Source organism: Prorops nasuta, unplaced genomic scaffold, assembly GCF_024137725.1.
Source record: "Prorops nasuta isolate Cenicafe-Biocafe unplaced genomic scaffold, Cenicafe_Pnas_1.2 PNAS00009, whole genome shotgun sequence".
Classification (NCBI taxonomy): Eukaryota; Metazoa; Arthropoda; class Insecta; order Hymenoptera; family Bethylidae; genus Prorops; species Prorops nasuta.
In genome coordinates this window covers 2441550-2463987 of record NW_027116806.1, presented here as the reverse complement: position 1 = coordinate 2463987, position 22438 = coordinate 2441550, and the positions used below count along the sequence as shown (strand labels likewise).

Here is a 22438-nt window from a genome sequence, read left to right as displayed (position 1 = left end):
TAACCTCACATTACAATTTACACAGTTCAATGTAGTCGCCGTATTAATTATCGATTATATCGATTTTAATTGACAGTTCACAACCATATGTTTGATCGTTGAGTATATTATGTTGGAAGCGTTGTGAAAATGACGTCATTTTTCTTAGCGACCAACTTCAGCTCGAGACATACATTCTGGCTGGAGAAGAAGATGACGAAGGAGAAGAATCTTAATTTTCGATATATATACACTGCAGGCCAAAAGTTTAAGACCACCTGACAAATTGTCAGAATGACATGCTCTTCTTTATGTGCGAGTGGTTTAGCAGCCCTAGGAGTTAAAAGAAATTTAAGAATACCGTTGTGGAAAGCTTATAAAATTCCGCATCCAACCATAATGATTTGATCTAAAAAAATCCAATAGATGCCCATATTATAGAATAGAAATATCATACAATTTGTTATGTCTCTTTATATATGGATACTCAATTTCAATGACTTGCACCAGGTATAGTAATAGTCTTACAAAGTTGAAACTGAAGTATGTGAAAGCTTGAAAATTAAGCTTTCATTTAAGACCAAAAACATATATAAATTGTTATTTGGTCCGCAGTTATTTGACAATTAGTCGAGCAGTGTGCAACCAGCATTTTGTCCGGAAAACATCTGCTCGCTAAGCTCTAAGAACAAATGCAGGTCGGTATAAGTTTGGGTGCCAAATGGGTACCACTTTTAATTTTTTTTATTTTTATTATTAACAATACTACGTGTTCCAATTCAATCAATAAAAGTATAAATATGTTAATTGTATTTAAACTATCATTGATTTATTTGAAACCGTAGAATAGTTGTTAATCAAATGAAAGAAAAGTTAAACGTGGTTCCCCCTTTTTACACCCATAATTTATACAGACCTGAATTTACTTCAAGAGCTCAGCGAGCAGATGTTTTACGGGATAAATGCTGGCCGAACACTGCTTCATTAATTATGTAATAATTGCGGACCTAATAAGAATTTATAAACGTTTTTGGACTTGCATGAAAGCTAAAGATTAAAGCTTTCGCCTACTTTAATTTCAAATGCCTCAGACAATTATTATGAGCGGTGCAAAGAATTTAAAATTGATATCAATAATTAAAGAGACGTCGAAAATTTTGTCATGTTCCTCTCCTTGAATACAGACACCCATTAGATTTTCTTAGGTCAAATTAATGCAGTAGGATGCGGAATTTAATAAGCTTCACGAGGATATCCTTAGATTTGTTCTACCTCTTAGGGTTGCCAAACTACACGCACTTAAAGGAAAGCCTGTCTTTTTTACAATTTTACCAAGTGGTCCTAAACTTTTGGCCAGCAGTGTATATATATATATATATATATAGCTAACTGAGTATGGTATCTCTGGTTTGCGTGAATCGATTTTGATGTTCATGGGCTCAAATAAAAGCTTGTTCCAAACCATTTCATGAAAAGCTTTACTGAAATCATGACAGTGTATTATTTACGGAGAAAAATCGACTTAAAAATTGAGACTGCCAAACTTACTGTATAAGATACAGTAGTGCCTCGACGGCGGTATAGACACGTCTATACCTACTTTTATTTACTTGCCGTCGAGACACTACCGTGTCTCTTGATAATGGTAAAAGTCGTTACCGCACTGTACATTTTAATCCAGTAAATCGCCAAATTTTATTAGAAAAGCTTGAAAGTTAGGTCAAATATTCCTAAAGGTTATTAGTACTTTTCGGAAATGTAAATATTCACAAATTGATTTCTTCATATTTACTGAGTGGACATAACCCCTTAACAATTTGGGTTAGAGGTCATTTAGGTGATTTTACCAATTTTTCAAATATTGAAAAGTAATTTTCACCCCAAAACGCAGAAATGTCACACAAAGTTTTTGGATAATATTCTACATCACTACTTATGTGAATCAGATTATGCATGCTTAAAACTTGTGTTTCTGTTCCATATAAATTTGGCAGCAGCTGATAGAATTTTGCTAATAATTTCTTTGCATAAGTGATATTTGAATTAATTAATTGTGCATCATGCAGAATATGGCTTGCTGTTGCTAATAATAGAAAGTGTTAGTAATATTTCGGAGATAACAAGCTTTTCATAACTATTAGCCCACAATATTGTAAGAAAAATCGAAATTGTGTTACTTTCCACTGTGAAACATATAATTTATATCAAATACTTTTCTTTAAAATTCACATGGAACGGTAGGAGTCACTGAATCCATTATCTTTTTCAATCTTCAAACAGCACTTGGTCTCATACGTGCTATGCTCTTCTCGCATGTCCATTTCAATAACAATGATTTCATTACGCATTGATATAAGAGATGCATTGAATCAAGTATTACTTCTTTCACAGAATCGAAATTTCTAATCCGTAAAAGAGGTGATTCTGAATCGTAATGATGTTGAATATTACTTTTCTCCTTAAAAGATATTTCTGTACGTAGTGTGCATGTTATTTTCGGGTAATAAGATCGTTTAATATGTGGATAAGATCCAACGTTCACTCTTTTTGTCTAACAACGTTCGCATGCGTAAAAAGCACCAGCTCTTTTGCATTGTTTAATATACGAGCGTAATAGAGAATCCGCAATTATTCCAGAAAGTTCAAAACTATATTTTTTGTCATCATTCACTGTACCATTTTCGCGGTAAGATCATTTACTTCCAGAAACAAAATCTTGTAAATATATAGTTCAACTGACCGCGGCTTAGAATCTTCCTCATAAAGAGTTACAACAAATAGCTTTGTTATGTAATTTGCATAGTACATTTTACCGATATTGGCCAAATTTGAATCTTATAGCTATTAAAATTTTTCATTCCATCAATATCCGTAAAAATTGATATTGCATGATATGTGTAAATGTCAGAACTGATCGATTTTTCCAGTCCATTTTTTATACCTAAAAAAACATTCACCTTCAATGTTTTTATTACTGATCATTAACATTAATCGATTGCAATGTGTCGTTTTTAACAAAGTTTGAGCAGTTTTCGGTAATGCAAATCTTTCACTTCTTAATTAAACCAACAAATCAGTAGGGGAGAGTGGGGCAAAATGATCACTGAAGGTAAAATGATCCCTGAGGGTTTTATGGAAACTATTGATACAATTTATTTAAAAATTAATCAATATTAAGATATAAACTTTTAAATACGCAATATAATATAGTAATGTCTATTTTTAATACGTAAAAATTTGTTAGCCGCATTTAAGTGTTTTTCATCCTTCCTCTATAAGAAAATCGATTTTTGAATCACATATAGAAAATAAATGTGGGGATACTTTTCAAATCGCTCAATTGGGTAAATCATAATAATAAGTATGAACATTTATTTCCTCTTAAAAATAATTTAAAATCGGCTTTGGTAAAATTTTAAGATTCGATGAAAGATGCGCAACGCCTCGAGTAAAAATTTCTTAGGGCACGCTGGAGTTTACTCTGGGCCGGATCAGGCTTCAAAACGGCATGCCCTATTAGGAGTATATAGGTATCCCTTTTTGGACCTGATGTGGCCAGTGATGCTAGATTGCGGACGCTAGCACTCCCCACCAAGCGTCCATCTACCCACCAATACATGAAGCCGTTCAGAGCGTCCATGTGAAACCCTGCTACTCGCTGCACAAACACCATTACTTGGGTGCATCTATGTTTCGGCCTTCGTCGCGTAACCTCGGTATGTCTCGACTGCGAGGGAGAGCGGTATAGTTTTCTCGGACCTCTCTCTCCCTCTCTCGAGTTCGCTTGTACGGTATACCTAGCCTAGCTTGAGTCAAATGACATAAGGTAGTGAGAGAACAACAAATATTATTTTGTATTTTGATTTGATTTCACGCGTTTGAAATTTGTTAGATTGTAACATATGTGTATGTATATTATTTAATATGTAGATTTACTTTAAAATTAATATAAATAATTGTAAGAATTGGAAGGTTTTAATAAATGCTAAAATAATTATATATATTTAAATTACTTAATTTATTATTTCTTATACATCCATTGAAAACCTGAAATACTAACTAAAAAGTTGGAAAAGGAAGAGAGAAAGATAAAATAATATAAATATATAAGACACGAATATTTTTAATTATTTTTATTAAAAATAATTAAAATTAAAAACAGGTTGTGGATTTCCACCTGCAGTACCACCAGCACTATTATTCGGTGCGCGTGTTGCACCTCTTCCGCCCCTTCCACCTCTTCCTCCTCTGCTATAAACTTGGTGCCGACCCAAACTTCTTTCAGCATTCGGAGCAACCCAAAATCTTCGTGCCCGTCCTCCACGTATGCATTTTTCATTTCAGAAAGAGTTCTGAAATGAAAAATAAATGAGTTACAGAAATATGCATATTTATATTTGCTATGTATTTAAAATAGAGTCTACTTACGATTTACATTGGGTTGGTCCTGTAATCCTACTTGAAGTCTGGATCGGCCAAGAATAGCAACCTGTCGTTGCTGCTGTCGTTGCTGCTGTCGCTGCTGCTGCTGTCGTTGCTGCTGCTGTTGTCGTTGCTGCTGCTGTTGCGGCTGCTGTTGCGGCTGCTGTTGCTGCTGCTGCTGCTGCTGCGGCTGCTGCTCCTGCTGCGGCTGCTGCTCCTGCTGCGGCTGCTGCTGTTGTTGCTGTTGCTGTAGCTGCTGCTGGGGTGGATGTTTGGCCATCCACTCCCTCACCTCCCGCGCAAACCCCTGCTGCTCCCTGAGGATGGGCCCAATGGTCTCCATTGCCTCCTCCAGCCTCCTTAGGCGAGCTTCCAGGCTAAGGGGTTGCCTGTTGTAAGCTGTAATAAATAAAAATTTATTGTAGATGCCTATTGCAAATGTTAATAATTAATTAGTAAGGTTTCTATTTACGTACTTTCCATCGCTTGTCCTTCATTGGCCATTCTGTAAAATATTTTAAGAAATATTAATACAAAGTAGTTCGTTGGCTCTAAGTTATACTTTTGACAGTTATTGTAGACGTAATCACAATTAAGTAAAGTTTGAAGTTATTTTAATGTAATGAAATATAAACAAATTTGTACACAAAATTTAACAATACATAATGTATGTTGTAGGTAAAATTACTTACATTGAACAAAAATTTGCAAACCCTGCGATGCGTACAAAAGTAAGGACACTGATCGACTGTGACTTTAAACTTGTGACAGGGAACAAGTCAAGTTAAATTTTTTTTCATACTTCGGTTGCTGTAGCTTCCTTGGAGTTGCCAAGAAAGTGGTAGATAATGTTTGTTATTGTTAAGTAAATTTAATTGAAGCACCAATAATTAATTTACTTGCACATCAGTAAGGATGATTGGTGAAGTGGCAGAAAGCACAACGACAGAATTAGCGTTCGCTGGATCGAATCCTACTTTTCTTTTTATTTTTTTTTTTAATTTCTGCTTTTAATTTGCAGTAATAATGAATAATATTAAGGAATTTATTCAAAATGTTCATGCAAAAATTGTTTTAGATCGCTTTTCTCTTTCTCTCCATATCAAGAGTTATATTTCTCTCTCTTTCTCTCTCTCTCCATATCAAGAGTTATATTTCTCTTTCTCTCTCTCTCCATATCAAGAGTTATATTTCTCTTTCACTCTCTCTCTCTCTCTTTCTTATTTATATAGCTACATGGCTATCACGTTCTACACAAAGTCGTTTATGATGTATATTAGCCAGTATTGCTAATAGTGACAGGTACGAGGAATAAATACACAGTTCTTTTCCTTCAAAATAGAAGCAAGTGAATTCGTGTAATTAATTGGTGCATTTCTTTTATTGGTGATAGAGAAAAGAATTTATCGTGACAAGGGTATATGTCATTGTTTGAGTGATTCATTTTCAAGTGAATTTAAACACACAATTTGAAAATTATCTGTGTGACAGTTAAGCGCTTTTTGTGCTTTGGTGGCAGTGACAGGCGCGCTTTCTTTTTACAAAGGATATCCGCTTCTTGTTTGGCATCTGAACTGCAAATTGTGAGTACTGCAATATTGTTCATATCGTATTTAAATTATGAGTTCAAAGGATAAGGTCTCAAAAAATAGACCTAAAAAATTTAAATACGAATGGTTTGATGACCATCCTGAGTGGAGAGTTTGGTTGCAGGAAGTACCAAATGATGGCGATAAGGTGTTTTGCGTTGCCTGCAATAAAACATTAGCGTCTGGCAAATGGCAAGTCGATAGACATAGTAAAGCCCAAAATCATGTTGAAAACATGAAAAAATTAAATATTTCAGAAGTTCGGGATTTTACAATTCCTAGTACTTCTTCTGCAGAGGAAAAGCTTAGCTTTAACGATAGAGTTAAAGTGGCCGAAATTAAATTGGCAACATTTTTTGTAGAGCATAATATTCCTTTTTCTTATAGTGGAGAGTTATTAAATATCTTTCAGGAAATTGGTAAAGAGCCAGGCATTTTGCAATCTATGTTTCTAGGGAGATTAAAATTAACTAATATTATTAATAATGTTGTATGTCCCTATGAAACGAGACGAATAACTGATACTTTGAAGCACCAAAAGTTTTCAGTTTTGGTAGATGAAACGTCAGACATTAGCAATGAAAAAAAGATGACTCTGCTAACTAGATATGTCGACAATAAATCATTGTGTGTTCAAACTGATTTGCTTCAATTAATCAACTTGGACGCAAGTGATTGTTCAGCGGAAAAGATATTTAATGCATTTTCCAATGAACTTATTAAGAAAGAAATACCATTATCAAATATTATTGGTCTTGGTTGTGATAATGCTTCGGTGATGATTGGAAGGAATGATTCGTTCAAGACGAAACTTTTAAAGAAATCTCCACTATTGGTTACAATGCCATGCATTTGTCACTCATGTGCATTGGTAGCCTCAAATGCATCTAAAGCTTTGCCCTCTGCATGCAGCAGCTTCATAAAAAATTTAGTAGGTTTTATAAGAGGAAGCCCAAAAAGAACTGCGATTTTTAAAGACTTTCAAATGTCTTTTATGGGAGAAACAAGTAATATATTAAAATATGCTGAAACCCGATGGCTATCGCGTCATCAATGTATCCAACGTATCTTAGAAGAGTGGGATACATTACATAAATTTTTGTTGGAGCAAGTAGCAGAAAAAGTAATTCAAGCAGAGCAGCTACTGGTTGTAATGGAAGATATAGAAACAAAAGCATATTTATTGTTTCTCGAACACGTGCTTAATAAAGTTAATTCTTTTAATGCTTTTTTCCAAGCACGCGAAACCAAAATTCATAGGTTGTACGAAGCTTCTTTTAAGTTGTTAATGTTCTTTGTACAAAAATTTATGAAGCCTGCTCTTATAAAAAAAGAAATATTTTTACCTAATTTGCGTAATATAAACTTTTCCAGGATGGACAATCAGCTTCCCATTGAAAAAATAGATTTGGGTTCTGATTGCGCAGAATACCTGGAAAATAAATTAATAGAAAATAAACTTTCTTCAGATCAAATGACATTAATTCGTCAAAACTGTTTAGCTTTCTTGATAAAAGCAAGTCAAGAAATATGTGATCGTTTTCCTATTTCAGATAGTTTCTTTCAAAATTTAAACATTTTAAATAAAGAAATAGCATTATTTGATAACGATCGAGAAAATACTTGTTTAAAATTATTGCAAATTTCCCGTCGTTTAGGTATTTTCAATGATGAATGTATTAAACAAGAATGGATATCATTATATACAGAGGAAAGCTCAAGTGTCAAAGCTTATTGGTCTAAATTGTCTTTCGATGATATGTGGAAGGCAATATGCTTTGTAAAAACCTGCAATAACGAAATAAAATATCCTCACTTACGATCATTGTTAAATATAGTCAGATCTCTTCCACACTCAAATGCAGAAGCAGAGAGGTGCTTTTCTATATTGCCAGATAACAAAACGAGAAAGAGAAATAAACTTGGGCACGAAACATTAAATTCCATTTGCGTTATAAAATATGCATTAATATCTAAAAAAGAAACATCTCTTACAATGACTGTCACAAGAGATCATTTACAGGCTATGTGTAGTGACATCTTATATTCATCAAAACCTCCAGGAAAAAAGAGTCAATTAAATTTATGTGCTCTTGATGATAACAGTAATGACGAAGTAAATATTGATATTAATTATGATTTGTAATATGAAGGTCTCTCTATTTTAAATGTGTAATTTATAATCTTTGCATTATAATAAGGTGTGCTTTAAGCGCCTACTTTGCAAAGATAATATTTTCAGGATAGCTATTTAAGCGCCTACTTTGCAAAGATAATAATTAAAGGATAGCTATTTAAGCGCCTACTTTGCAAAGATAATAATTAAAGGATAGCTATTTAAGCGCCTACTTTGCAAAGATAATAATTAAAGGATAGCTATTTAAGCGCCTACTTTGCAAAGATAATAATTAAAGGATAGCTTGAAGCGCCTACTTTGCAAAGACATTTAAAATTCAAATTCTCTAAGTATGTGATCAATTGTATAATATTTATTTTTCCAGGAATTGTTAAGGGGGTTTTAGTAGGTATACATTACAATAGTTATTTTAACTGATTTGCTATGGAGTCCTACATAACCTATCATGGGTATGCGTAATGCATTTCCCCCTTAACATTAAAAAAAAAAAAAAAAAAAAAAAAAAAATAATTAGTCTTTATCCTTTCTTCCATTCCTTTTCTTCCTACATTGCGTAAGTATATTCGGTATATTAATGTTTCCATAAATGTTTAAGAAATAATAAACCGGATAATATATATATATCTCATTGAACATTTATTAAAAAATTCCAAATCTTTACAATTATTTACATTAAGTTTTTAATAAATCTATTAAATAATATACATATACATATGTGTTACAATAAAGCTAATATCAAACGCGTAAATATTAAAATAAAATATGTAATAATATTTGTTATTCTTTCGCTTTCCTATGTTATTCGGCTCAAGCTAGGTGCAAGCGAATGTGAGAGAGAGAGGGAGAGAGAGGTCCGAGAAAACTATACCGCTCTCCCTCGCAGTCGAGACATACCGAGGTTACGCGACGAAGGCCGAAACATAGATGCACCCAAGTAATGGTGTTTGTGCAGCGAGTAGCAGGGTTTCACATGGACGCTCTGAACGGCTTCATGTATTGGTGGGTAGATGGACGCTTGGTGGGGAGTGCTAGCGTCCGCAATCTAGCATCACTGGATGTGGCCCGGGTGAATATTTCTAAATTAGGTTTGCCCTATTAAAACTATTCTGGCCCTGAAATGATTTACCGGAGTATAGCTCTATTAGAGTATTCCCAGTTTTGGCCCCAGTCTGAATTATCGGATCAATCCTCTATGCGACTCTTCTCATCAGGGCCCTGTCTGCAGAGATGTTAACTTGTGGGAATTCGGTATCCCCACCACGTAGCCACTAGCTAGCACTCACACAGTGCAGCGGTGCATCGGTGAGCCGACCCCACTACTGTCGCCGCTCGCTGGTCACGTACACAGCTACAAGGGTACGTGCATGTCTCGGCTTTCGTCGCTGATGTTCGGTTAGTTCCGGTGGCGTATGAGTGCGAAAGGGAAGGATATACTTTTCTCGGACCTCTCTTTCGCTCTCTATTTCATCTAAGTTTAGTCAACGAGCCGCGCGAAACTCCTTTTCCAAGGGTGTCGGCCGGCTCGATGCGCTCGTAAGAGAAATTTATTTTTTGACAATTATAATACATGAAAATTGTTAAATGTTACTATAATTTAACAATTATCCTCAAAATTGTAAAAAATTTTTGTATATAAAAAATTATTATGAGATGAAATAAAACTAACAAAGAAATAATATTATCCGTGTAACTAATTGAAAGAAAAAACCCTTATTATATTGCACAAAATGATCACTGAAGTGTGACATTTAAAATTAATTAAATAAAAAATTATACGAGAATACTTGATATTGATTAATTTGAAAAAATTGTTAAAAATGAGGTAAAAACTCGACCATTTTCTTGCAACATCACTGTACCGATGGCGATTTGGATTTGTAAATATCACAAAATTGTCCAAAATTCATCAATTTCCTATGAAATGCAAAAATCTGACATAATTTCTATGATGAGAGCATAATAAATGAAAATGTGGGGCGGCTAGGATGTTTCTTCGGTTACTTTCTTGTATGGTACACCTATAAGCGAATGAAATCTCTTAAAAAATATGCCAAAATAATGGCAGGAAATAAAATTGCGCCTTAATATTACAATGTAAAATACAATGTCAAGAAATAGCTCAAACTAACAACTTTCAAACTTGTTTCATGCAAAATTTTAGTGTAGGAGGTACTTCCGCCTTGAAAATTTTGCAAATTCATGTATAATTGTTGATAAATAAATAATTATTGATCCAGAATGCACTTAAAATAAAGGATTATTAAAATTGAGTTTTACACTATGAGCTTTAAAAATCTGACTTTATTTCTATATTGAGAGGCAAATAATTCCGTTGGTCAAGCTTCTTGGCTCTTTTTTCGGCCATAATCTGGTGTAAAATGTCCGAATGAACAAATAGATGCTATAAATGATAACCAAATCATGTTGGAATCAAAAGTTGACTTTCATAGCTGCGTTGCAAAATCAAGCCTAGAAATGGCTAAAATTGTCCATTTTCAAACACATTTAATGGGAAAGTGGAGTGTCGTAGCCGCTTCCGGTTAGATTTTTTTGCTATTTCAGGTATAATTGTCAGTAATAATAATAAAAATACCCTCTGAAAGCTCTGAAATGGTAAATTTATTGAAATTGAATTTTACCCTATGAGAATCAAAAATCTGACTTTAAGCACATATTGAGAGGCAAATAACTCAATTTCTCTTGCTTCTCGGCTCTTTTTTCGGCCATAATCTGGTGTAAAATGTCCGAATGAACAAATAGATGCTATAAATGATCACCAAATCATATTGGAATCAAAAGTTGACTTTCATAGCTGCGTTGCAAAATCAAGCCTAGAAATGGCTAAAATAGTCCATTTTCAAACTCATTTTCTACAAAATTGGAGTGTCGTAGCCGCTTCCGGTTAGATTTTTTTGCTATTTCAGGTATAATTGTCAGTAATAATAATAAAAATACCCTCTGAAAGCTCTGAAATGGTAAGTTTATTGAAATTGAATTTTACCCTATGAGAATCAAAAGTCTCTCTGAATCTCCATACTCAGCGAATAAGGCTTGTTGAATTTCTCTTCGTCTTCCATGAAATATTTCCTATTGGAAAAATGAAAACAATTTTTAATTGAAAATTGTTGCAGTGTTTTTTTTTTTTTTTTATGGAAAAATGCATCCTGGCACACTTAGTATTACGGAAACATACATTTCTTCCTATTGTGTTCTTTCATTACACAAAAAGTTATAAAACAGTTGTGTAATGTAAGTTCAATTGTTGGAATGAATATGTATTTTACCCGTATACTAAATAGTGTGGGACTCACCATCTCCATGCTTGTGTCGAATTAATATACTTATTAAGTTCGAACTACATGGTTCTTCTGACAGCGCCTACCCACTAAAAAACCCTCCTTTCGCGGTTTACGTATTTTCTTTGAACTGTCGAATCCGTCAGACATTCCTTCAATTATCGTAAAGTACTTCGTCATCAAAATCACCATCAATATCATCATCGTCATTTGTGTGTCCATGAATTGTAAGAGTTACCTTATTTTCGACGTAACTTCTTGCGTATAAATTATCTTTTTCAGTTAATTTTATGTGTTTTTTACTTATTGGCATTGTGCGAAACAATGTCCCAAGTTGGCTCCGCACCTGTGGTCAGAAGGGAAGGTCTTATTCTAGAATAAAATATTCAAAGCCAAAGATAGGAGGTAAAAGTAGTTTTTATTTAAATAAATAAATTGTACAAAAATTTTTACAATATTTACAAAAGAGCCGCTAGACTAATGATCGACTTTCTAGGGAATTTGCTCTCGTCAACTTCTAGGGAATTTCGGTCTACGAAGATTCCCTAGAACCCCAGAAAACAGAATTCCCCAGAAAGGAACGCGGACTTAGAAGCTCCCGGACTGGGCAATTTTCCCTGGAGTATTCCCCAGTAAAATCCCCAGCCACGGGAGGAAGCGAAATAGGAGAAGTGGTTAAAGGGAAGGGGAAGTCCCCTTACCCCTCGGCCTACTTCTCCTAGAGCTATAGTGGCTCCGAGCCACCCCAACCCCTAGGGTGAATGCTACCCCTCCCGCTACCCGACTCTTTCGAGAGCCCTGGACTTGAGGGTCGGAACACTGGGTCCGAGGTAGTCCTCGGAGGCAGTGTGGAGGGGAAGGAGAGGGTTCACTTCTCCCGGGCAGTCCCCGGAGAAATTTCCCTTAGGAGGGAGGATATTGCCGCAGAGGGGTAGTCCCCTCTTGGTAGGCAGTGGGTGGTGGGTGATACTTACCAAAGTATTTGCCCGATGAGTTCGCCGGTGGAGGCGCTTTTCAAGATGCCGTTGAGGCGTCAAAACACAAGCCGTGGAGGCGTCAAAGGATGCTGCTGTCAAAGCAGCGGTCGAGCAAGGCTGAGGTGCGATGGGTCCTTATCAAGGACCCATCTATATAATTACGCGACACTAATCTTGCCAGCGAGAGAGCTGCCGCGGGCGCTGGCCACCTAGTGGCCAAGCGCGCAAGTAGTGTCGCTTCGCGGCCGCGACGCGCCAGGGCCAGAAGACGCGCAAGCGCGCCGCGGAGAGAGGGACAGATAGAGCGGCTAGACGTTGTCGGTCTAGCCGTCTATTGTGAGCGCAACAGAGATGGGAGATATAACAGAGAAATGCGGAATCTACTTCGCAACATTTTCTGCTCCTCCCAATCTCGAACAGGCATTGTAATGCTATCATGATTTGTACATTTCAAATAATTTTTAATGACGCAAATTGCATTTAAAGTAGCAGAACTTATACGATTTCTTTTTTTCGTTTTGACATCAGGAATTATTGAAAAGCACCGTTCTGCTTCTGCATTCGAATGTGGAAGTGACCGTACTATACACGATAGTAATTTCAACAAAGGATATTTTTCCTTCCTTTCACATTTAGTTTGCGAAATTTTTATCCACATGTCATCGAAGGAAAGTCTAGACCATTTATATTTCTGATCTGCTGACTCATCGTTAAATAAAGAAAACCATTCTTTTTTTAACTCTATGTCATTTTTTATACCAAATGTATTGCCAATTTTTAATAATGCTGCAGCCGATGATTCTCTATCTGAGTTAAAAAGTGAGTTCTCGTTATCAAGAACTGTAAAATTTTTATAAAACTCATCATGTATTGGGAAACGGTTACGAATTTCGTCAGCAGCTTTTATTAAAAGTTTTAAACAATTCTTTTTAATATCATGAACTTGCATTTGCGTTAACGTTTCTTTACTCTTTTGGTCTTGCAGATATTCTTCACAATCATATCCTACGTTTATATCTTCCAACGGAATAATATTAATATCCTTGGAAAAATTAATATCACAGAAATTTGCTTGAGCTATGCAAAACTTCAATAATGCAGGTTTCATGAAATTTCTTAAAATAAAAATTAAAATTTCAACCGATTTTGGCTGCAATAAATGCAGTTTTGTTTCGCGTGCTTGAAACTCGGCATTAAAAGTATTGAACTTATTTAAAATAAAATGCAGAAAATACAAATACGCTTTAGTTTCAGCGTTCTGCATACATTGGTGCAATTCATAGGCTTGCATATTATTTTCTGAGGATTGTTCTAATAGAAAGTTATTTAGAACATCCCAATATTCTAATACACGATCAATACATTTATAGCGAGTAAGCCATCGAGTTTCGGCATGCTTCAACAAATTTGTTATTTTTCCTGCAAAACACCTTTGAAATTCCCGAAATATTGCCGTCCGTTTAGGGCTTCCGCTCACGAAATTAACAATTTTCTTCACAAATTCTTCCGGGAATGAAGGTAGCTCTTTACAAGCAGCGGAAGCAACGAGTGACGATAAATGACATATGCATGGAAACGTTATTATATTTGCATTCTTTTCTAATATTTTCGTTCGAAAAGACGAATTTCTACCGATCATAACAGATGCATTGTCACAGGCTATTGCTAATATTTGGCTTAATGGTATTTGTTTTTTTACCATTTCATTATTAAACGCGGAAAATAACTTTTCGGCCGAACAATCTCTTGCGTCAAGATTTATTAATTGCAATAGACGTGTTTGAATTTGCAATGACGCAGGTTCAATATACCGAACCATTATTGAAAACCATTTTTCATTCGTTAAATCCGAAGTCTCATCAACAAATACCGAGAATTTTGTATTTTGTAACATTTCCGTGAGACTTTGTGTTTCTTCGCGACAAACCACATTAGTTATAATTTTTGATAATTTTACACGTCCTAATGTTATGGCTTGTAGTACTTCTGGTTCCTTGCCTATATGTTTAAACATATTAACCATTGCGGAACTTGCTATATACGGGATATTATGTTCTACAAAAAACGTTGACAATCTTATTTCTGCTATTTTAACGCGTTCAAGAAAATCAAATTCTTTTTCCGTCGAAAATTCTGCGGAATTAGATGAGCTACTGGAGCCTTGCGGAATATGCCGATTTGAAAATTGAACATCATTTTGCACGTGAATGCTGGAGGATTCATGTTTCTGAATTTCCGAATAACCGCAATTTAAAACTTTATCGCAAATTAAACAGTGAAACTTACTACTGTCATCAGGTATCGGCTTTACCCACTTTATCCAAGATGGATTCAAATCATACCAATGATATTGAAATTTCTTCTTGTGGCTGCTTTTTCTCTTTTGCGGATTGGAAGACATTCTAGTCTTTTTTGATACCGGGCTATTTTGGCTGGAAGACATTTTCCACTCTTCTTATCACTTTAATCACTTTATATCACGAAACTGTCAATTAATCCGAACTTGACAAAATAATAACTTTAAGGCAAATGCCCAAGATACAACGGCTTCATCTACTTTTATACATTTATTAAATTGTGTACAAATAAAAGCAGAAATGGGGTAAGGTTCAATGATTTGTAATGTAGGGTTGATGACCTGACGGATAATTAATTATTTGGCATTAAAAAAAACTGATAGTTTCACTGGGAATCGAACCTGTGACAACAGGATCAGCATTCTTATGCGCTATCCACTCACCCACTACACGACTTCCCCAGAAAATTAAAAATTTCCGATATAAATAGCCAACAAGCTATTAGTAATAAATTGAATTAATAAATAATTCAATTAATAACAAATTCTTTTAGCCTAACTACCAAATAATATTTTATTAAAGCATATAAAATATTTACGCATTATCGCTTAGATTATATAGACGATAAAGTTTTAACTATCCAATGGAGCCTTGTGGTGTAGTGGGTAAGGTGTCAGACATACCGTAGGACGAGGGTTCGAATCCCACTGCAGTAGTCATTTTTTTCATAAAGATTTTCATGAAATAATTAAAATATTGTTAAATGTAAGTAATATTTAATTCATTTCAGTATCGGAAATTAGAAATTTAATTTATATCGCGTTAAGAAGAATTCCAAATCAGTTCCTTCTCGATTTTAAAGTTACGGTTACTGTAATGTAAAAGAACTTGTATATAATACACAGGGTATACAGTAAATAATAAAGATGGCAAATAGAATAAAGCAACTAATCATGCGAAATAATATCTCCAACAATAATAGGTTCTCATGTAATAATTGTATTAGAAAACCAATAGGACACCTTGTACATTTAATTTGAAAAGTATTGTGGTGATTTGGTGAAGACGAACTTCGTTGGTACCTCACTCGTATCTTAAATCCCGACGGATCAACTTGGTCGCCTCGCCAGCAGCAACAGCAAGGGAAGGATAATGTATGTACTTTCAACAGTATTAAATACATTTTTTACATTTTTCTCACTCTACATTCTCAATTGTGATTGTCTCATTATGGAATACAAAAACCTTTTCCTTCATACAATAATTTCAATTCTTTTTGTTTGTTACAGAATCATGGCCGAACCTTTGCCCAATAGGAATGGTGAGTGAAAACGAACTTTTTAGAAAAGTATGTTGCAAATAATAATTTTTTTTTAATGATTATCTGTTACAGAAAGTACGAAGGATCTCCTGCGTACCATCCTGGAGCGGGTGGAGGAGAACGGGGTTCTCCTCCACCAAATTCAGGAGCGGTTGAAGGCGCTGGAGCAGCAGCAGCAACTGCAGCCGCAGCAACAACAGCAGCCGCAGCAGCAGCTGCAGCAACAGCAGCAACAACAAGTGGCAGTGCAAGCGTTCGTGCCTGCCACTCAGGCGGCGAGACCCGGCTATATACGTAAGCATGAAGAATCTTAAGTGTAGTTAGGCATTTCATCTTTTCCATTTACAGAACCTTTCCTTTCCTATTAGTTATATAAAGAATTAGATTATTTATTACAATGGTATCTAATCTAAGAATGTTTTCCTTTTTTCTGTTACAGCTCGAGCTTCTAGTAGGGGAAATAGTAGGCGCTACTATCATAGCCGGGTCAGGGAAGAATACCCCAGACAGCGCAGCAATTCCCGTCCTGCGGGTTATTTTGTGTATTATAATTAAATAAAAAAAAATAAAATGTATTTCACACCTCTATTTATTTCATAAACCCTTACTCCTATTTTACTTCACAGAAGGAGCCACCTCGTAGAGACCGTTAATTTAGATATGATGATTTGAAGACCTACATTTCAGCCATTCAAGAACACTATATTGCAGCACAGCTTAGTAAACTAGAATTAGAGTCGGACATGATTTGATGATGATTAATAGCATCTATTTGTTCATTCGGACATTTTAGACCAGATTATGGCCGAAAAAAGAGCCGAGAAGCAAGAGAAATTGAGTTATTTGCCTCTCAATATGTGCTTAAAGTCAGATTTTTGATTCTCATAGGGTAAAATTCAATTTCAATAAACTTACCATTTCAGAGCTTTCAGGGGGTATTTTTATTATTATTACTGATAATTATACCTGAAATAGCAAAAAAATCTAACCGGAAGCGGCTACGACACTCCACTTTCCCATTAAATGTGTTTGAAAATGGACAATTTTAGCCATTTCTAGGCTTGATTTTGCAACGCAGCTATGAAAGTCAACTTTTGATTCCAACATGATTTGGTTATCATTTATAGCATCTATTTGTTCATTCGGACATTTTACACCAGATTATGGCCGAAAAAAGAGCCAAGAAGCTTGACCAACGGAATTATTTGCCTCTCAATATAGAAATAAAGTCAGATTTTTAAAGCTCATAGTGTAAAACTCAATTTTAATAATCCTTTATTTTAAGTGCATTCTGGATCAATAATTATTTATTTATCAACAATTATACATGAATTTGCAAAATTTTCAAGGCGGAAGTACCTCCTACACTAAAATTTTGCATGAAACAAGTTTGAAAGTTGTTAGTTTGAGCTATTTCTTGACATTGTATTTTACATTGTAATATTAAGGCGCAATTTTATTTCCTGCCATTATTTTGGCATATTTTTTAAGAGATTTCATTCGCTTATAGGTGTACCATACAAAAAAGTAACCGAAGAAACATCCTTGCCGCCCCACATTTTCATTTATTAGGCTCTCATCATAGAAATTATGTCAGATTTTTGCATTTCATAGGAAATTGATGAATTTTGGACAATTTTGTGATATTTGCAAATCCAAATCGCCATCGGTACAGTGATGTTGCAAGAAAATGGTCGAGTTTTTACCTCATTTTTAACCATTTTTTCAAATTAATCAATCTCATGTATTCTCGTATAATTTTTTATTTAATTAATTTTAAATGTCACACTTTAGTGATCATTTTGTGCAATATAATAAGGGTTTTTTCTTTCAATTAGTTACACGGATAATATTATTTCTTTGTTAGTTTTATTTCATCTCATAATAATTTTTTATATGCAAAAATTTTTTACAATTTTGAGGATAATTGTTCAATTATAGTAACATTTAACAATTTTCATGTATTATAATTATCAAAAAATAAATTTCTCTTACGAGCGCATCGAGCCGGCCGACACCCTTGGAAAAGGAGTTTCGCGCGGCTCGTTGGCTAAACTTAGGTGAAATAGAGAGCGAAAGAGAGGTCCGAGAAAAGTATATCCTTCCCTTTCGTACTCATACGCCACCGGAACTAACCGAACATCAGCGACGAAAGCCGAGACATGCACGTACCCTTGTAGCTATATACGTGACCAGCGAGCGGCGACAGTAGTGGGGTCGGCTCACCGATGCACCGCTGCATTGTGTGCGTGCTAGCTAGTGGCGGCGTGGTGGGGATACCGAATTCCCACAAGTTAACATCTCTGCCTGTCTGGCCCTGACGAAGTACTTTCGATATGAGCAATCCGACCTCTGTCAGATATAGGCCTAATGTTTTTGCCCGAGCTCAGCCCTATTAGTAATTTCTTGAGTTATTTGATATCTTGGCCTTTAATCCCGAGTAACAATTTGTTAAGGCTGCATTCGGGGCCATGCTAGGCATGCCTTTCCTCTAATCCGGTCCCGGTTAGGCAATTGGAGCAGGCCCTGGTAGGAATTGTAACGCCTCGGTGGAAGCGGCCCGGACTCGATTTATCGGATTTGGGCCTGATTAGGCAAAACTGACTTAGCACTGATCTTGATTTTGGATCAGACCCTTTATTGGATTATCGAATTTGGCTCGGATACGTTTTAACAGAAATGGTCCTGACCCGATTTATCGGATCCGGGCTTGATTAAGCCAATCTGATGCAGATCAGATCAAAAAATTAAAAAACTATTTTATTTTCATTATATGCCTTATTCACATTGATGTAATCGTGATCAGTGCTTATATATATATATACAATTAACATTATTATTATTATATTTTATTCTGTAAATTTTCTCCGGTGAAGGGACTCGAACCTGCAACGTTGATAGGAACCTCTAGCACAGCGACCTGGAATTTTACCTACACGGCTACCTAAATATTCTGTCATACGGATGTGAGAAATCTCCTTATAAACTTAGAAAATTGGAAGTCCTAAACGCAATTAAAATTATGTATATTGATTATATATAATTATATGCATATAATTATATGTTATTATATAATCTTATTCATTAAATTTTACCTTACTTATTTTGTACATATCAAATCGAATATGGACAAAAGCAAGAAGGAAACAAGAAGAAAGAATCATAACAATTGCCCGACATTTCAAGCATGGACTTCTATAGTTTGTTTTTGTTGTGTTCATCAGAGCAATACTCAGTTGTGCAAAGGCATCTCAGCAGTAAAGATGGACCATAAATATGGGCTCGTTTTATTTGTTAGTAATTGCGCTGATGATAAAGAATTAAAAAGTATAGTGTAACGAAATTCCCCGTTACGTATGCAAGATATCGAAAAAAAAGTATGAAAGCTACCGAACAGTGGATATTATTAATCCCTACGTTACCGACTCGTGAGATAGGCTCACGAGTGGATTATAGCTAACGTCAAGGATAGACCCCGTTGACAGGCAGAGGCCCGGATGAAAAGACCGGCGCTCCAGTAAACGATGTCCAGGTTGTCCTGAGAAGTAAGGCAGGGCCATGCCAAACAATCCAGGCAACCTGAGATAAGGAGAAGCGGCCTCGGGGAGTCCTAAAGGAATGACAGTGTCTATAAGTCCCCACGAGGAGGGGAAATAGAACATCGAGTCTGGCTTGAACGCTGGTTACGCGCGTCAAGCAGGCTGCGCGAATGTCGTGCGCAGACTGCCATAGCAGGGCAGTCGGAACGCGACCATGGGACTGTGCTGATGTGTCCGTGCGTGCTGGTGAGCGCGTGACGCGGCACTCAGACAGCCATGGGTCGGTTCGCGTACGTGAGGCGTGTGCTATCGGCCAGCCTGCACGTACGTCACGACTGGATACCGGCCAATGCATAGTGGGTTGTGCAGGGGCGTAGTTAGCCCGTTGGAATGTGTCCCGGTGCCCTCCGTAATCCCATAGGCTTGCGCTATGGCTGGCGGGCCGCGAACATTGCCTCCGTGGTGGTCCGCTCCTGGCAAACTCTATGCTTGGCAATGATACCGCATGTTCCCGCACTCCTCACCACCACCTGTGTGTGGGTGGTGAGGAAGAAATGTATGCCCCTCAGCAGGCAGGTCTGCGAGGCTCGGACTTCCGTAAGGAACCCTCCCCTCTCTCCACGACCTAGCATACTGAGCGACCCTGGCTACCGCTACCGTCCACATGCATGGCCGCAGGGCCGTATGAGATGCATAAAGAATGGGGTCGAAGGACCCAACTGATAACGTAGGGTTGTTGGCCACCCAACTGACCAACTGGCGCCCTGATACCGATAAATAAGGACGGGCGAAGGTAATGAGAAAATCCGTAGTGTGAGTGGCCCCTCACACTGACAGGAAATACCGTTACAATAGATATTGTACCGATATCATGAATAATTTATAAAAAAGAAAAAATATATTGTAAATTTCCTCGGGAAATTAACAAAGTAAGTTACAAGATTTTACAGGATGTAGTGGTGAATCTCAAGCCACCTTTACCACAATGGGATTTATATGAAGTGGAAATAAGAGGATATGCATGTAAGTACTGGAAATAATTATAAATGTAATATTGAGTTATTTACTTATTATTTGTTATTAGGTTCATATGAAGAAGCTGAAAATAAATTGAACAAACTCATGAAACAGCCTTATGCTTTTACAACTGAATGTGATGATAGCGATAAGGAAAATTCAAGCATTAAACAGCAGCAAGCTTCAAAACAACTAAATGATTCCTTTATTAATTTGGACAAACCATGTACCTGTAAGTATATATTAATTATTCCCTTTTATTACTAATTTAATTAAATATTTATTACTGCATTCCTTAAATGCTTCTTCTTTTCTATTAAACTTATGTAAATAGTATAAAGAATTCAATGAATTTACATAATTGATGGATAAATTATTTGAACTATTTTTTAACTTTTTATTACATTATTTTAAATTATTCTTATAATTTTAGCAGTATCAACAAAGAGAAGAAATTGGTCAGGAGACACTAAGTTTGATGAAAGCCTTTCGCAGTCTACACCTATAAAGAAATATAAACCACTAAATGAAGCTACGCCGCAAGAAAAAGGATCAAGAAAAAATTGGTCAAGAGTGAGTAATTTTTATACAAGAGATAAAAGTAATTCGCAGAACATAACAATAAAAAAACTGAAACAATCAAATGAAACTACGCAGAAAGAGAAACTTAATAAAATGTCTGGTAAGAAAAAGGTTATACTAATACATAAATTTTAAAGCCAATGTAAAGCATAATATTTATATAATTTTTCAGATAAAATTGAATCTTTAATAAATAAAAGATTTGACCAATTGGCTTCACAAGTAGGAACCATAACAAAAGAAGTTTTGGACATGAAAGAAGCTTTGAAAGAATTGAAAAAAGTATGTGCAGGACCTGTCAATATAGAAAGTATACACAAAATAGAAGGTATACCATTTACAACATTAGAAAGCTTCCTACAATTCGACGAAAATTTATAAACTGATGTCTCTTGTCAAAATGAAGTAGTAAGTCTATTTTACGCATTAAGATTAATATTTGCAATATTTTTATTTCTGTTTAGCATATAATTGTAAATAATATTTCAGATGAAAATGATGTGGCCTTTGATAGAACCAAGTCAGAAATTAAGTAAATCATTAACTAATGTAATTCAACGATTTATTACTAGAGAGGTCTTCATACAGTTCACAATAGTAAAAAAAATTAAGGAGAAGTTAATCTTTAAGGATACCTTTTTTTGCACAATACTTTATGGTAAATATTTAGTTTATTTTTATGTATAAAAAGGATCAATTATTTAATTTGATAAAAATAAATGTGTTATTTTTTCAGATATTATGAAGAAAACATACGGTGGAAGCAGTTCAGTTTCTCCTATTAGAGAGAAGAAATTTTATCCAAATTTAAGCATTGTTTTAAATAACGCTAAAGATTGGGATGGCCACAGGAACGAAAGGAAGACATCAAGCCAAAAAACATAATTACATTTAAATAATTTATTTTTTATACACAGTACGTACAATTTATGTGTGTAATAAAGGCATTGTATACAATTTTTCTTCGTTTTCATTTTGAATACCAAATAGAATCATTTTATTAGAAATACAGTCTATTGAGCATGTGACATCTCTTTGTATATCTCTAAAAACTTTCCACATTTGAAGAACGTTTGAGATAAGTGGATAGGTTAGCATAGGTCTTTCTTTTTTCAATATATATCCAGATATAGTTATTTCATTCATATTAGTGGTATAAATTTTATTTATTGATAAAATATTATCATTTTCTAATAATACTACATTGTTTGGTTTTTTTGATGTCAAAATCATATCCTTAAAGCGCATTTTCATAATAATAATATTATCGCCTTCTTTCTGT

At 35.3% G+C, this 22438-nt stretch overlaps 3 protein-coding genes across 3 annotated transcripts; 2 read left to right on the top strand and 1 right to left on the bottom strand.

Annotated features, from left to right (window-relative positions):
- Window positions 1-6021: 6021 nt before the first annotated feature.
- On the top strand, window positions 6022-8136 carry LOC136776159 (zinc finger MYM-type protein 6-like). The gene has a single exon (XM_066731535.1). The coding sequence runs from the start codon at window positions 6022-6024 to the stop codon at window positions 8134-8136; it is 2115 nt and encodes a 704-aa protein (XP_066587632.1).
- Window positions 8137-10107: 1971 nt separating this feature from the next.
- Window positions 10108-14843, bottom strand: LOC136776158 (protein FAM200A-like). Its single transcript, XM_066731534.1, has 2 exons — window positions 12785-14843; window positions 10108-10145 (listed from the first exon to the last, which is right to left on the bottom strand). The coding sequence occupies exons 1-2, from the start codon at window positions 14841-14843 to the stop codon at window positions 10108-10110; spliced, it is 2097 nt and encodes a 698-aa protein (XP_066587631.1).
- A 1147-nt stretch (window positions 14844-15990) lies between these two features.
- Window positions 15991-22041, top strand: LOC136776157 (probable WRKY transcription factor protein 1). Its single transcript, XM_066731533.1, has 7 exons — window positions 15991-16018; window positions 16091-16312; window positions 20642-20806; window positions 21008-21256; window positions 21329-21438; window positions 21646-21814; window positions 21893-22041. The coding sequence occupies exons 1-7, from the start codon at window positions 15991-15993 to the stop codon at window positions 22039-22041; spliced, it is 1092 nt and encodes a 363-aa protein (XP_066587630.1).
- The last annotated feature ends 397 nt before the right edge of the window (window positions 22042-22438 follow it).